Source organism: Falco punctatus (assembly GCF_963210335.1).
Source record: "Falco punctatus genome assembly, chromosome: 4".
In the NCBI taxonomy this organism is placed as follows: Eukaryota; Metazoa; Chordata; class Aves; order Falconiformes; family Falconidae; genus Falco; species Falco punctatus.
The window spans coordinates 7,932,334-7,945,036 of record NC_137583.1 but is presented as its reverse complement, the minus strand read 5'-3'; the positions used below and the strand labels follow the sequence as shown (position 1 = coordinate 7,945,036).

Genomic DNA, 12,703 nt, shown 5'->3' with positions numbered 1-12,703 from the left:
AGGCACCCACTGCCCTCCCTTCCTGGGCTGCGGGGGTCCCAGTAGGGTGGGGGTCCCCAGCTTAGGGCAGCACCTCACTGCTCACCCCCCCTTCTCATTTCTCCCCAGGTGCTGGCGAGTCTGGGAAGAGCACCATCGTCAAACAGATGAAGTGAGTGGTCCCTGCACCATCGCTGTGGCCGGTGTCACGCAGATCTCGGCCATGGGCTCTGAAACTGGTGGTGGCTGGGCAAAGCTCCCCAGCAGTGTTGCCACAGAGCATGGGTCGGGAGCAACACCCCAGGGTGCCCCGCCAAGGGCTGACCCTGCCTGTGTTTCTCCCCTGCCCCAGGATCATCCATGAGGATGGCTACTCAGAGGAGGAGTGCCGGCAGTACAAAGCTGTGGTCTACAGCAACACCATCCAGTCCATCATGGCCATCATCAAGGCAATGGGGAACCTACAGATTGACTTCGGAGACTCTTCCAGAGCGGTGGGTGCCCTCCTGTTCCTGCCATGCCTGTCAGGGGTGGGGGTTCTTGGGTGCAAAAGCAGATGCTCCCGAAGCTGGACCAGAATTAAGTGTGGCCCTGCACAAGCCCTGCTGCTCCCTGGCTGGCTGTGACCTCCTGTCCCTGGCGCTCAGAATGGGAGGACCCAAAGCATAATCCATGGGTGGCTGCCCTGGCACAGCCCCTGGCGGGTGCAGGGGTGGGGAGTCCCGCTGCTTCCTTTGGGTCTTGTCCCCATCCACCACTGGAGCTCCTGTCCTGCTGTCTGCGTGGGATGCGGTGGGGTCTGGTGAGGTCCTTTGAGGCAGAGTGAGCTTCAATAACTCCATGCAGATGCTTGAGCCCTGGTTTTTCCCTGCAGGATGACGCTCGACAGTTGTTTGCGCTCTCCTGCACCGCCGAGGAGCAGGGCATCATGCCAGAGGACTTGGCCAATGTGATCCGGAGGCTGTGGGCTGACAACGGGGTCCAGGCTTGTTTTAACCGCTCCCGAGAGTACCAGCTGAATGACTCCGCTGCCTAGTGAGTACCCCTGCTTTTCTCCCCCATCTTGGCTGGATCCGAGCCCTGCGGGACACACGGCTTTTACTGAGCAACAGAAAAAAAACCCTGGGGGCTGCTGTTCCCCATTGCCAGGCTTGGGGGCTGGTACTGCTGCTTCCCGCCCAGCACTGGGGCTGAGCCGGAGCAGAACTGGGAAGGCAGATGTTTCAAAAGCTGTTTCCTCCTCTGGCAGGGTGCCGTGTCCCCTGGGTGGTGGGCACCGGGGTGTCCCCCTCCTGCCAGTGCTCTGTCCACACTGCCCTGCCCTGGGGGCTGCTCTCCCCTGGCCTCCCTGAGATGGCTCCCGTCCATGTCCACCTGAGCACAGCTGGGGGTCCTGCCCACCCTCATAGCCTTTAATGGGCCACGAAGGCAAGAAAAAGCCCCAAAGAAAGTACTGGGGACCCTTGTATCTGAACAGGATGAGTAAGATGCATGCACAAGAGGCTTCTTTTTCTTTTTAACTGAGCTTATATGGAAGGACTTGGCATCACACTAACGTATTAATCAGCAAACTAGTGTTTAGGTAAATTGCCTGCATCTGGTTGGGTTTATCCCTGAAGAGATTTAATAAATAAGTTAATCTGCCTAAAGTATGATTGCTGGAGAGGGTGGTGCAGCCGAAGCCTTGTTCAGCTCGCACAGCACTCTTCTGCCCTCTCTGCCTAGAGCCCTCATGATAAAGCAGTGCTGAGGGGAGCTCATGATATGCCAGGAAAATCCCGCCAGGGCTGGCTGGGCCAGGGATTGAGCATCCTTGGGACTTGGTGCCGTCCTGGGGGCTGCTCGGTGTCCCCCTGTGCCAGCCCAGCTGTCCCCTTCTGCTTGACGTGAGTGGGTCCCTTTTCTGCACTGAGGCCACGGGGTGGAAAAGGTTGCAGGAAAGCTCACGGCAAGCACTAACCCCGGAGAAGCTCCTGCTGGTGCTTTCCTCCGGCGCCTGCAGCTTTTGTTTCCTCCTGCCTGGCACCCGCCTGCCCCCCTGGCCCCTGTTCTGCTCAGCCCCATTGCTCCCCAGCTGGTGCTGGCATTTCCCTGGTGGTGCCACGCTGTGCCGTGGGTGCTGGTTTGGAGCCACGGGAGACCCAGCAGGTGCCTGGCAGCTCGTATGCACAGTTCGAGCAAATATATCTGCAAAGTGTCTGCAAATTGAGTATTACTGTAAGTGCGTTCATGGAGCGTTTGGCACATTGCGGGGGTTGGATAAGCATTAATTAGGAGCCCCCTCGAGCTGCTGCTCCAGCCTTTTTCCAGCCCCATGGAGATGCCGGTGTGGTGGTTGATATGCCATCCATCCCCGCGGGGGTGGTGCTCTGCCTTCGGTGCTGCTGGCACAGGGCACCCTGGGGATGAGGAGCCCCGTGATGCACCTGGCAGGCAGCCCACCCGCACTCCAGCCCTCTGCAGCAGCCCCCCGCCGCCTCCTCCGCAGCCCCTTGGGGTGCCAGGAGCGCGGGGTGGCTGGGCGGGCGCTCGCCATCTCCCCAGGGCTGGGTGCGAGCTCCGAGTGCCGCGCACAGCCCTGCTGCCGTGTTTCCTGTTTTTTTGTCAGCCGGAGGCCGTGTGTGTTTCCGGCTGTTTTTGAGCCTCCGTGGCAGCGTCATGCCGGCCTCCCCGCCACCGTACCCTGGCAGGGTCCCGGGGAACCTACGCCTCCGGCTTTGCCACGCCAGAGGGTTTCCCGGGAGCTGGCGAGTGGCTGTGCTGCTGTCAGAGCCAGGGATCCCTGTGGCCTTACGAGTTGTAATCTGGCTTTCACCAGATTACAGGGCTGCAAATGTCTTAATTAACACAAGCCTAATTTGCTTAAAGGAGCCTGTTTATAGTAACCCAATTAAAGCAACGTGAGCTGGAGAAATCAAAACCCCAGCAAGCCTCAGCCGGTCCCAGTGGGTGCTGCAGCTGGGGACCGAGCCACCGCCGCCGCCGGCAGCTGGGATCTGGCAGGGCTGGGACAGGCAGCAGGGAAGGCAGTGCCACCCCGGGGGGCTGGGGGCAGACGGCGGCCTCCTGGCCACGCTGCTCCCCATCTCTCCGGCTGCCTGCCTCCTGCTTCCTCCCAGGACGCTGGCCCTTTGTGTTTTTTGACTATAAATGGCACGGTGCCATCGATTGTTTCCGCCGGCACTGCAGTCGGTTGCCATAGTAGTGAATACTTTCCTCTTGCCGTTTCCCCCCTGTGCACAGCCAGGGGAATGGGGGGAGCCCCCCAGCCTGGGCTGCATCCCCTGTTCAGCCCCCCAGTGCTGACACACTGCCCCCCGCCAAGCCCTCGTTCCTGTGTGTCCCCTCGCCACCCCAGCAGCTGGCTGTCCTGCCCTGCCCGTGGCTGGCAGGGCTGCGGGGTGACTCTGGAGTGCAGGTGCCCAGCCAGAATGGATGATGACGGGATGTGGGCAGGGGACCCTGGAGTGATGTGGGGATGCCCCATGGGATTTGGGTGAGTCGTACCCCATGGTTCAGCTTCCACAGCACCTTTTGCTCCTTCCCCAGCTATCTGAATGACCTGGAGAGGATAGCCCGTGCTGACTACATCCCCACCCAGCAGGACGTGCTACGCACTAGGGTGAAGACCACCGGCATTGTAGAGACCCACTTCACTTTCAAGGACCTGCACTTCAAGTATGTCCGACCCTTCCCCTTTTGCCTTTTCCAAGGAAAAAAACCCCTTTTTCTCCCAATGCTGGGTTAGGTTCTGCTTGAACGCTGCATGCACTGAGCCCTCTTGGGTTTGCTCATGGCGGGAGCCGCTGCCTGAGAGAGAGCGGAAACCACCGAAATAGCTGGAGCAGCCTCAAAAACGCCTCACAGGGCTCAGCCCAGGGGCGGATCCAGCCCTGGTGAGGAGGAGAAGGGGGAAGGCATCCTCCGGGTGTGGTGACGCTGCTTCCGCAGCGGGAAGGGTGCAGGGCGGGAGCTGGGAGTCTTGGGGTCAGGCACCAGTGCTGCTGCTGGCACCCCGGGGCTGCTTTTCGCTGAAAACCCACGGGAAATCATCAGGGCGATGATTTCAGAGGCAAAAACCTGGCATTGCACACATCCCTGGGGATTTAGTCACTTGGCAACGGAGCTGCTGGCAGAAGGATCTGCTGGGGTCCTCTCCGAGTGCGGGGGGGCTGGCAGGGACCCCTGTGCCACCCTGGTGGGATGGAGGCACTTGGTCACACGTTGCTAGGGCAGTGCTTTGAGGGTGTCATTGTGGCAGAGGGGATGGTCCAGGGGGATCCAGCGTGTTCTGGTGGGGACACAGCAGTGAGGCAGCCTCCCTGCCAGCTGGGTGGTTGACAGCAGCCATGGCGCTGCTGCCAGCCCTTCTCCATGGTGGCAGGGCATCCTCTGCTGCTGGCAGCAGGAGCGGCATGTGGTGCACTGGGATCATCCCCTGAGCCCTCGTGCTGCCCGTGATCCCACTGAGCCCACAGCCACTTGGCCAAGCACCGTGGCTCCCCCTGGGCCAAGTTGTCCATCAAAACCCCGCAATGCCCGATCCAGAGCGGGTCTCCAGGAGCATCTACTGCTCCAGGGAGCATTGCACTGACACCACATGGAGGGGCAGCCTGAGCCTGCCCTGTCGCTGGGATGCACAGTGGGTGCTGGGGCAGATCCATGGCACCAGCAGAATCCCTGGGGCAGAGGCATCATGCTCTGCCTGCCCGGTGCCACTCCTGCTCCAGGCAGCTGGGGAAACTGAGGCTGGGTGGGGGGTGGGGCCAGGAGCTGCTGCCTATTGCCCTGCCACTGCTGCAGGATGTTCGACGTGGGTGGCCAGCGCTCGGAGCGGAAGAAGTGGATCCACTGCTTCGAGGGGGTGACGGCCATAATTTTCTGCGTGGCCCTGAGTGCCTATGATCTGGTGCTGGCTGAAGACGAGGAGATGGTGAGTCAAGGGGGATGGAGACGGCACCATAAGCCATTCCCTCCTTGGGGGGCTGGGGGAGCACCCCCTCCTCTGGTGGCCACCAGTGCCCTGGCCAGCATGGCCCAAGCCTTGCAGGGCTGTCAGCATCCCCTGCCTAGACAGGCAGGAGCGGTGGGGGGGCAGTGGGCTGGGCAGCAGTGGGGTGGGTGCTGCCTGGGGGTCCCTGCCTGGCTCAGCTGCCACCTCTCCTGTCAGAACCGGATGCATGAGAGCATGAAGCTGTTTGACAGCATCTGCAACAACAAGTGGTTCACAGACACATCCATCATCCTCTTCCTCAACAAGAAAGACCTCTTCGAGGAGAAGATCGTGCACAGCCCCCTCACCATTTGCTTCCCCGAGTACACAGGTACTGCTGGGACCCGTGGTACGCCCCCATGCCCCTGGCAGGAGGGGTGGGCAGCACCTTGCCTGGGCAGCGTGGCAGGAGATGCTGAGGATGGAGATGGTGGCTCTCCTGTGCCCAGGCAGCCATGTGTTGGGGCAGCAAGTGGGGTATGGTGGTGTTTGCGTGCCCCAGGGGATGGGGGAAGATGAGGGGTGACAAGGGGCAGCAGCCCTGGGGTGTTTAGCTGAGGCTTGCTGTGCCTGGGGAGCATCAATTTGGCATCGGGGCGGTGGCTGCAGTGGCGTGGGGAGCCAAGCTGAGTGCAAGCCCCTTTGGCGGGGGGGTGCCAGTGTCCCTGGGCGACTGTGGGGCACCCCCATGTCTCCTCCTCCCCAGGGGCTAACAAGTATGATGAGGCAGCTGGCTACATCCAGAGCAAGTTTGAGGACCTGAACAAGCGGAAGGACACCAAGGAGATCTACACTCACTTCACCTGTGCCACCGACACCAAGAACGTGCAGTTTGTCTTTGATGCCGTTACTGACGTCATCATCAAAAACAACCTGAAGGACTGCGGGCTCTTCTGAGGGCTGGCGCTGCCCAGGTGGGTGGTGGTCCTGCTGGTGGCCCCCCAAAAGGGGTGTCACAGAGTATCCCCTGGGGCTGGGACGGGCGCTGCCTGGGGTCCTGCTGTGGCACAGGCTGGTGGTAGGTGCCCGTGTCCCCTGTCCCCAGACCCCACCTGCTCACCACCTGCTCTCTCCTAGGACCCCCGGCCCTGCCGGCAAAAGAAGGACCACATCGCCCTCCCCACCTCCTGCTTCTCTTCGGATTCATCCCTCCGCCCCCACCCCATAAAGAGACTTTTTGGGTGCCAGTGCAGTGGCAGGGCCCATGTCCCCCCTGCCATCCATGCTTGCCCCCCGCCATCCTTCTTCTCCTCCTCACCGGTGTCACCCTTCCTGGGGAAAACAAGGTTTTCATCTTGGTTTTTAACCCCTGAACCGCTCCAGCCCCCCTTGTCATTCGCTCCCGAGCCCTAGCGCTCTCACTGTTTACATTGCAAGTGTTGCTGGCTGTGGGGGGACACGGGGGGTCCCCTCGGGGATGCCCACCCAGCCAAAAAACACGACTGATGACATTCCTTTTAGTAGACCAGAGAAGAAAGAAAGAAAAAGGAAGAAAAAAAAACCCCCACCACAAACTCAAAACCATGCAAAAAAACACACCACACCGGCTGGGGCAAGGTTGCTTTTTAAAGAAACCTTTTTACCAAACTATTTAAAAGCGTCAAGTGCTACGTGGTGGCTGCGTCCTCCATGGCCAGCCCACCCCCCAAACGTGTGCCTTGGGGGGGGGGGGTGGTGTCTGCGCCCCACCCCGCCTCGCTGCCCTCCGCTCTGCTGTCCGGAGGGATGGGCAGCCCCTGGCGGGCAGGGGGATGCTGCCTGCTGCCTGTATCCCACCCCCACCCCGCCTTCTTTCTAAGCCTAGTTTTGTAGGGCTAGCTGTTGCATTGGGCGAGGAGAGCCCGCTGTACAGTGGCCCCTGCTGTCCCCCCTCCAGCCCGGGGGGGGGCCCTCAGCCGGTGCCTGCGGCCTTGCTTTTCCCACAGGATGTTTTACCGAATTGTTCACATGGTTTGAAATAATAAAATGTAGAAAGGAAAAAAAAAAAGAAAAGAAAAAAAATATATGTACTGCTGCCCTCGTGGGGGTGGGTGCTTCACCTCTGTGGGAGGGCTGGGGGGGTCCCCTGGGGGTGGGAGAGGGACCTGGGGTGAGCTGGCATCCCACTGGGGGCTCAGCTGCATCCCCTGGGAATGGGAGGTGAGGGCAGCGGTGGGACCCTTGGGGAGGGTGGTTGCTGGGGGGCTGAGCCCATCCGGGGGTGCTGGCTCAGCAGCTGGGGTTGCTGCTGGGGGGGGGGGCATGGCTATCCCCTGGCCCTTCAGCAGTGGGACGGTGGCACTCGGGGGGGGCCCCCAGTACTATGTACCCTGTGGCCCTGAGGGAGAGCTACCACCCCTTGCACCCAGCAGCCCCCAGGGACCCCCCCAGCAGCACCCAGCTCTAAGGGGTACCCAGGGAATGCCAGCACCCAAGGGATCCCCCAGCTGGGGAATTCCAGCACCCTGCAGCACCCCAAGGGACACTGAGCACCAGGGGGTACCCAAAGAACCCCAGTCTCCCCAGTGCCAAGGGTCATCCAGGGACCACCAGCACCCCTCACCTCCAGTGGGAACCCAGGACTCCTCAGCACCCCTCAGCAACAAGGGGAACTCAGGGACACCCAGCACCGTGCAGCAGCCCAAAGGACCCCTGGGACCACCCACCACCCAAGGGACTCCCGGTACCCCCAGCTCCAAGGGGTACCCAGGGAGCCCCAGCACCTTACAGCAGCCCAAGGGACCCCCAGTACCCCCAGATCCAAGGGGTAGCCAGGGAGCCCCAGTACCCCAGGGTCACCCAGTGACCCCCAGCACCCAGCAGCACTGGGTGCCCACAGTGCTGGCCGGTAAGACGACTGGGAGGGAGGGGGAGTGAGGCTGTGCCACCCACTCAGGGGTGGCTCTGGGGCTGAACGGGTCAAATCCTGGGGGTTCGGGGCAAGCAGAGATGGGGTTGGGGGCAGCAGTGGGGCTGGCCCCCAGTGGAGGGGAGGCCCAGGCTGAGGAGGGGGTGCTGGGGCTGGGACTCAGAAGAGCCCGCAGTCCTTGAGGTTCTCCTTGATGATGATGTCAGTGACAGCGTCGAAGACGAACTTGACGTTCTCGGTATCGGTGGCGCAGGTCATATGGGAGTAGATCTCCTTCACGTCCCGCCGCATGTTCAGCTCCAGGAACTGCAGCTTGATGTAGTTGCCCGCATCATCGTAGGTGTTGGGACCTGGTGGCATGGCAATGAGCAGGGTCCCCTCTTGGGCTGGTGTGCCCCCCCGCCGTGGGTGCTGCCACGGTGTCACCCAGTGCTCCCCCAGCGGGCAAACCTCGCCGGGCCATGAGCAAGGCTGGTGCAGCATCACTTGCATGGGGTGCTGGGGCCACCTGGTGGGTGGCTGCTGCAGGGTGCTAGCACCCGGCCCTTCACCACCACCCCACCGCCACCCGCCCGCACCCGGTGGGAGAGCTGCTGCCATCCTCACCGTCATAGTCAGGAAAACAGATGCTGAGGTGGGCCTTCTTGATCTTCTCCAGAAAGACGTCCTTCTTGTTGAGGAAGAGGACGATGGAGGTGGTGGCGAAGTAGCGGTGGTTGCAGATGCTGTTGAAGAGGTGCAGGCTCTCGTGCATGCGGTTCTGTGGAGGGATGCAGCCCCATGGTGACCCCCTACGTTGTGAGGGGGACAAAGTGGAGGGGGTATGGAGTGGTGACCCTTCCTCACCACTTCGTCATCCTCCACCAGGACCATGTCGTAGGCGCTGAGGGCCGCGATGAAGATGATGCAGGTCACCCCCTCGAAACAGTGGATCCATTTCTTCCGCTCCGAGCGCTGGCCACCCACATCAAACATCCTGAGAAGAACAAGGTGGGATCAGCACCCCCACCCCCTGCCCACCCAGCCCTGGCACCATACCTTGCCAAGGTCTCGGCCCCCACCTGAAATTGAGGTCTTTGAAGGAGAACTGGGTCTCAATAATGCCGGTGGTCTTGACACGGGAGCGCAGCACGTCCTGCTCCGTAGGGACATAGCCAGGGGTCACCAGGCGCTCCAGGTCTGACAGGTAGCTGGCCAAGCACGCAGGGAGCATGAGACACAGGTCAGCACTCCCAGATCGCCCTTCCTTCCCAGCCCCCCCCACCACACGTACTAGCCGGCTGAGTCATTGAGCTGGTACTCAGAGGCACGGTCGAAGCAGGCTTGGATGCCTGAGTCCTTCCAGAGCCGCCCGATGATGTCTGACATTTCCTTGGGCATGGTGCCCTCCTCGATGGTGTCCGCGAGGTGCATCAGCTTGCGGGCATCATCCTACGAAGGAGAGGGGCTCAGCAGGGCCAGGGGGCTGGGGGAACCCCTCCTGCCCAGAGTGGAGTGCTCCCCACCTGGCGAGCCGCGTCCCCATACTGGATATTGAGGGTGTTCATGGCTCGCACGATGGCCAGAATGGACTGGAGCGTGTTGCTGTAGATGATGCTGATGAACTCCAGGCATTCCTCCAGCGAGTAACCGTCTTTGTGGATGATCCTGGCCAGGGAGGGAGACGTGGGGCTGAGCTGGGCACCATGGGGTGGGGGGCACCCATGGATGCAGCATGGGGATGAGCTGGGCGCCATGGAGCTGAGCCAGGCGCTAAGGGGTGGATGCAACCCATGGCTGTGGCATGGGGCAAAGGGGGGCATGGTGGGACAGGGCCACCCCATGGCTGTGGCATGGGGCAGGCACGTGGCACGGTGAGGCACATCTGAGTGGCACTTACTTCATCTGCTTGACGATGGTGCTCTTCCCCGACTCCCCTGCTCCTGAGGGGACAAAGCACGGGTCACGGTGACACCCACACCATGAGCAGCCCTGGCTCCACCCTGCACTGGCCCCCTGAGACCCCCAGTGCCTGGCACAGCTTGGGGGCACTGGTGGTTATGCCAGGTCCATGGCTCAGGGCAGGGGGATTACAGACTGGTGCCAGTGGGCATTAAGGCTGGGCTGAGCCACCGTGGCTAATGAGATCTGTGGTGGCTTAGCTGGGGACGTGCTTGGGGACCCAGGGAGAGGTTAGGGACATGGTGGCATTGCAACCCTGCCACCCACCACCCAATGCCCCAAGCCTGTGGCAGTGCAAGGGGACGTGCCCTGGGCTGGGCCAGGAGGACAGCACCCAATGGCACCCATGGCCCCACCATGTCCAGGGCACCCCAGTTCTCAGGCATCACCAGGACAGCTGGAAGGGACTGGGAGGGACCCACAGTGCCAGAGGGTTTCAGGGACAGACACCGGGGTGATGGTGTGGGCTGCATGGAGGTGCCTAGGAGGATGGGGTGAGATTGGGGGTGCTGCTGGGGTAGGGTGCTGGTAGGTGGTGTTGGTGAAAGCTCTTAAGATGGGTTCGTTGGGGTCAGGGGGCCTGGGAGTCAGGGGATGTTGGGTGGGTTGGTTGAGTTTGGGCGGTACCTGGAAGCTGGGGGATCTTAGGGTGAGCTGTTGAGTTGTTGGGTTTGGGGTGCCTGATGGGGGGGGGGTCTTGAGCAAGCTGTTGACATGAGCTCTTTTAGGGGAGCTTGGGAATGAGGGACTGTTAGGGTGGGCTGGTTGGGTTTAGGGGTGCTGGAGGGGATCAGGAAAACATTGGATGAACGTTTGGGGTGGGCTGGTGGGGTTTAGGGGTACTTAGGAACAGGGAGCTGTTGGGTTGACTGTTGGACTGGGCTGGTTGGGTATGGGGGGTGTCAGGGAAACTTTGGGTGGGTACTTGGGGTGGGTTGATTGGTTTTAGGGTTGCCTGGGACCAGGAGGCTGTTGGGGGCATGCTTGGGGTGGGCTGGCTGGGTTTAGGGGTGCTGGAGTCATCAGGGAAACATTGGGTGGGCTGTTGAGGTGTGGAGGGGTAGTTTTAGGACTGCCTAAGAATGGGGGTACTGTTGGGGTGGGCTGGTTGGTTTTAGGGTTGTTGGGGGAGTCAGGGAAACATTGGGTGATTTGTTGGGCTGGGCTGCTTGGGTTTAGGGGGTGTGTCTGGAGGGGGTGTCAGAGGAGCATGGGGTGGGATGTTGGGGGGGCTTGGTTGGGTCGAGGGGTGCCAGAAGCTGTCAGAGGAACGCTGGGTGGGATGTTGGGGTGGGCTGGTTGGGTTGAGGGGTGCCAGGAGGTGTCAGAGGAATGCCGGGTGGGATGTTGGGGTGAGACGCACAAAGGATGGGTATCTCGCCCAGGATATTGTCCCCTCCATACCCAGCAGCAGCAGCTTGACGGTCCTGGCATCCTTCTCAGCGTCCTCCTTGAGCTTCTTCTCCAGTTCACGGGAGTGCTTCTCCTCCGCGCTGGCCCCGGCGCCCATCCTCCGCCCTACGGCCCTCTGGCTCACCCGCTCCTTGGAGGTCAGCACCAGGATGGGCAACGAGCTCCAGCCCCCCGCCGTCTCCAGCGCACTCCTCCCTGTGCCCGCCGCCACTGCCGCAACCCACCACCCAATGTGGGCCAAGGACGTGGCCAAGGTCCCCGGGGGCCGCCCGGTGAGGTGCTGTGCTCAGCACCTGTAGCTTAAGCTGGGCCCCCACTCCCCTCCACAGATAAACCCCCCTAAATCTGCAGCGGGCTGAGCTCAGCAGTCCCGCAGCTCCCGGCGTCAGCGCTTCTGCGGGGGGGGGCAAGGCCAGCCAGCCCCCCGCTTTGCCCCTGCTCTGAGGCTGGGGCAGTGACCTGGCCACCCCCGGGGACACGGGACCCCCACATAGCTCTGGCTCTGCTGTGGACCCTGGAGTGGGGAGTTGAAGCTGGGGGTGGTGGTGGTGAGGGGGTGTCCACCAGGGTTTGCAGGGGCTGGGGGCAGTGGGTGGAAATGTCCCCATTGTCCCCAGCTTACACTGGTCATGCCCCTCCCCAGCTCTGGACCACTGCCCACAGTCCCTCCCACCGGTAAATCCCATCCCAGTTCTCCAGGTCCCTCTGCCCCCAGGGCATCCTTGTACCTCCAGTGATGGAATGCCAGCCCCAGTCACCCCACCCTGTGTCCCCAGGGTCCCTTCTAGGACCCTCAGTCAATGTCCTCAGGCTTCCCGGGTGCACTCAGTGTCCCCAGCCACCGACCAGTACACTCCCAGCGTCACCAGGCCAGCCCAGTATCACTTCCCAGAGTGTCCCCAGGCCCCTCCAGCAACACCTGCACAATGTCCTCAGGGATGCCCCGAGTACCCTCCCCCAGGTCTCCAAGCCCCTCCCCAGTAACACTCCCCAGTATCCCAAGGAGAAATCCTAGGATCCCCCCACCAGTGTTCTCAAGCAACTCCAGTCAACCCGTGTCCTTAGGACATACCTCCCAAAAAAACCTGTCCAACATCTAGGGGCACCCCAGTGCCACCCCAATGTCCCCATGCCAACCGAAGTGACCCCTGCAATGTCCCCAGGCCCCTCTCCAGTGTCCCACGCACCCTCCATTGTGGCCACCTCAGTAAAACTTAAGTGTCCCCAGGGACACCCCAGTAATCCCTCTGTGTCCCCATGCCACTTCCCCCAGTGCCCGCAGGACCTGCCAGGACTCCCCCAGGTACCCCCAGTAGAGCCCAGTGTCCCGCCCCCCCGTCCCCAGTGTCCCCCCGCACCTCACCTCGGGGCTCCTGCAGCGCCGCGCTCGGCCGCCAGGGGGCGAAAGGACCCAGCACAGCACCACCAGTATACCCAGTATTGCCCCGGTACAGACTTACACCGCCCCCAGTGTGCCCAGTACTGCCCAATACAGCCCTGCACCCCCAGTGTGCCCAGTACAGCCCTGC

General features: G+C 61.9%; 3 protein-coding genes across 7 annotated transcripts in view; 2 read left to right on the top strand and 1 right to left on the bottom strand.

Moving 5' to 3' along the window:
- Positions 1–6,231, top strand: part of LOC308062670 (guanine nucleotide-binding protein G(i) subunit alpha-2) — a 59,419-nt gene extending 53,188 nt beyond the window's left edge. For 4 of the 5 annotated variants that reach the window (XM_080384471.1, XM_080384470.1, XM_080384468.1 and 1 more), the window contains one exon: positions 109–151. Coding sequence is in view for 1 of the 5 variants with exons in the window: in XM_080384472.1 (XP_080240598.1) it covers positions 109–151; positions 332–473; positions 854–1,014; positions 3,529–3,657; positions 4,783–4,912; positions 5,150–5,303; positions 5,679–5,869 (950 nt within the window). In the remaining 4 variants the exon portion in view is untranslated. Of the gene's footprint in view, positions 1–108; positions 152–331; positions 474–853; positions 1,015–3,528; positions 3,658–4,782; positions 4,913–5,149; positions 5,304–5,678; positions 5,887–6,049 lie in introns of those variants that run through there. The other variant, XM_080384472.1, reaches the window with a different exon arrangement.
- PARP3 (poly(ADP-ribose) polymerase family member 3) overlaps positions 1–12,703 on the top strand; it is a 112,426-nt gene that overhangs the window by 19,861 nt on the left and 79,862 nt on the right. The gene's annotated exons all lie outside the window — the stretch shown is intronic.
- On the bottom strand, positions 6,423–11,396 carry GNAT1 (G protein subunit alpha transducin 1). Its single transcript, XM_080384492.1, has 8 exons — positions 11,166–11,396; positions 9,700–9,742; positions 9,326–9,467; positions 9,094–9,251; positions 8,882–9,010; positions 8,667–8,796; positions 8,427–8,580; positions 6,423–8,170 (listed from the first exon to the last, which is right to left on the bottom strand). The coding sequence occupies exons 1-8, from the start codon at positions 11,269–11,271 to the stop codon at positions 7,980–7,982; spliced, it is 1,053 nt and encodes a 350-aa protein (XP_080240618.1). The 5' UTR covers positions 11,272–11,396; the 3' UTR covers positions 6,423–7,979.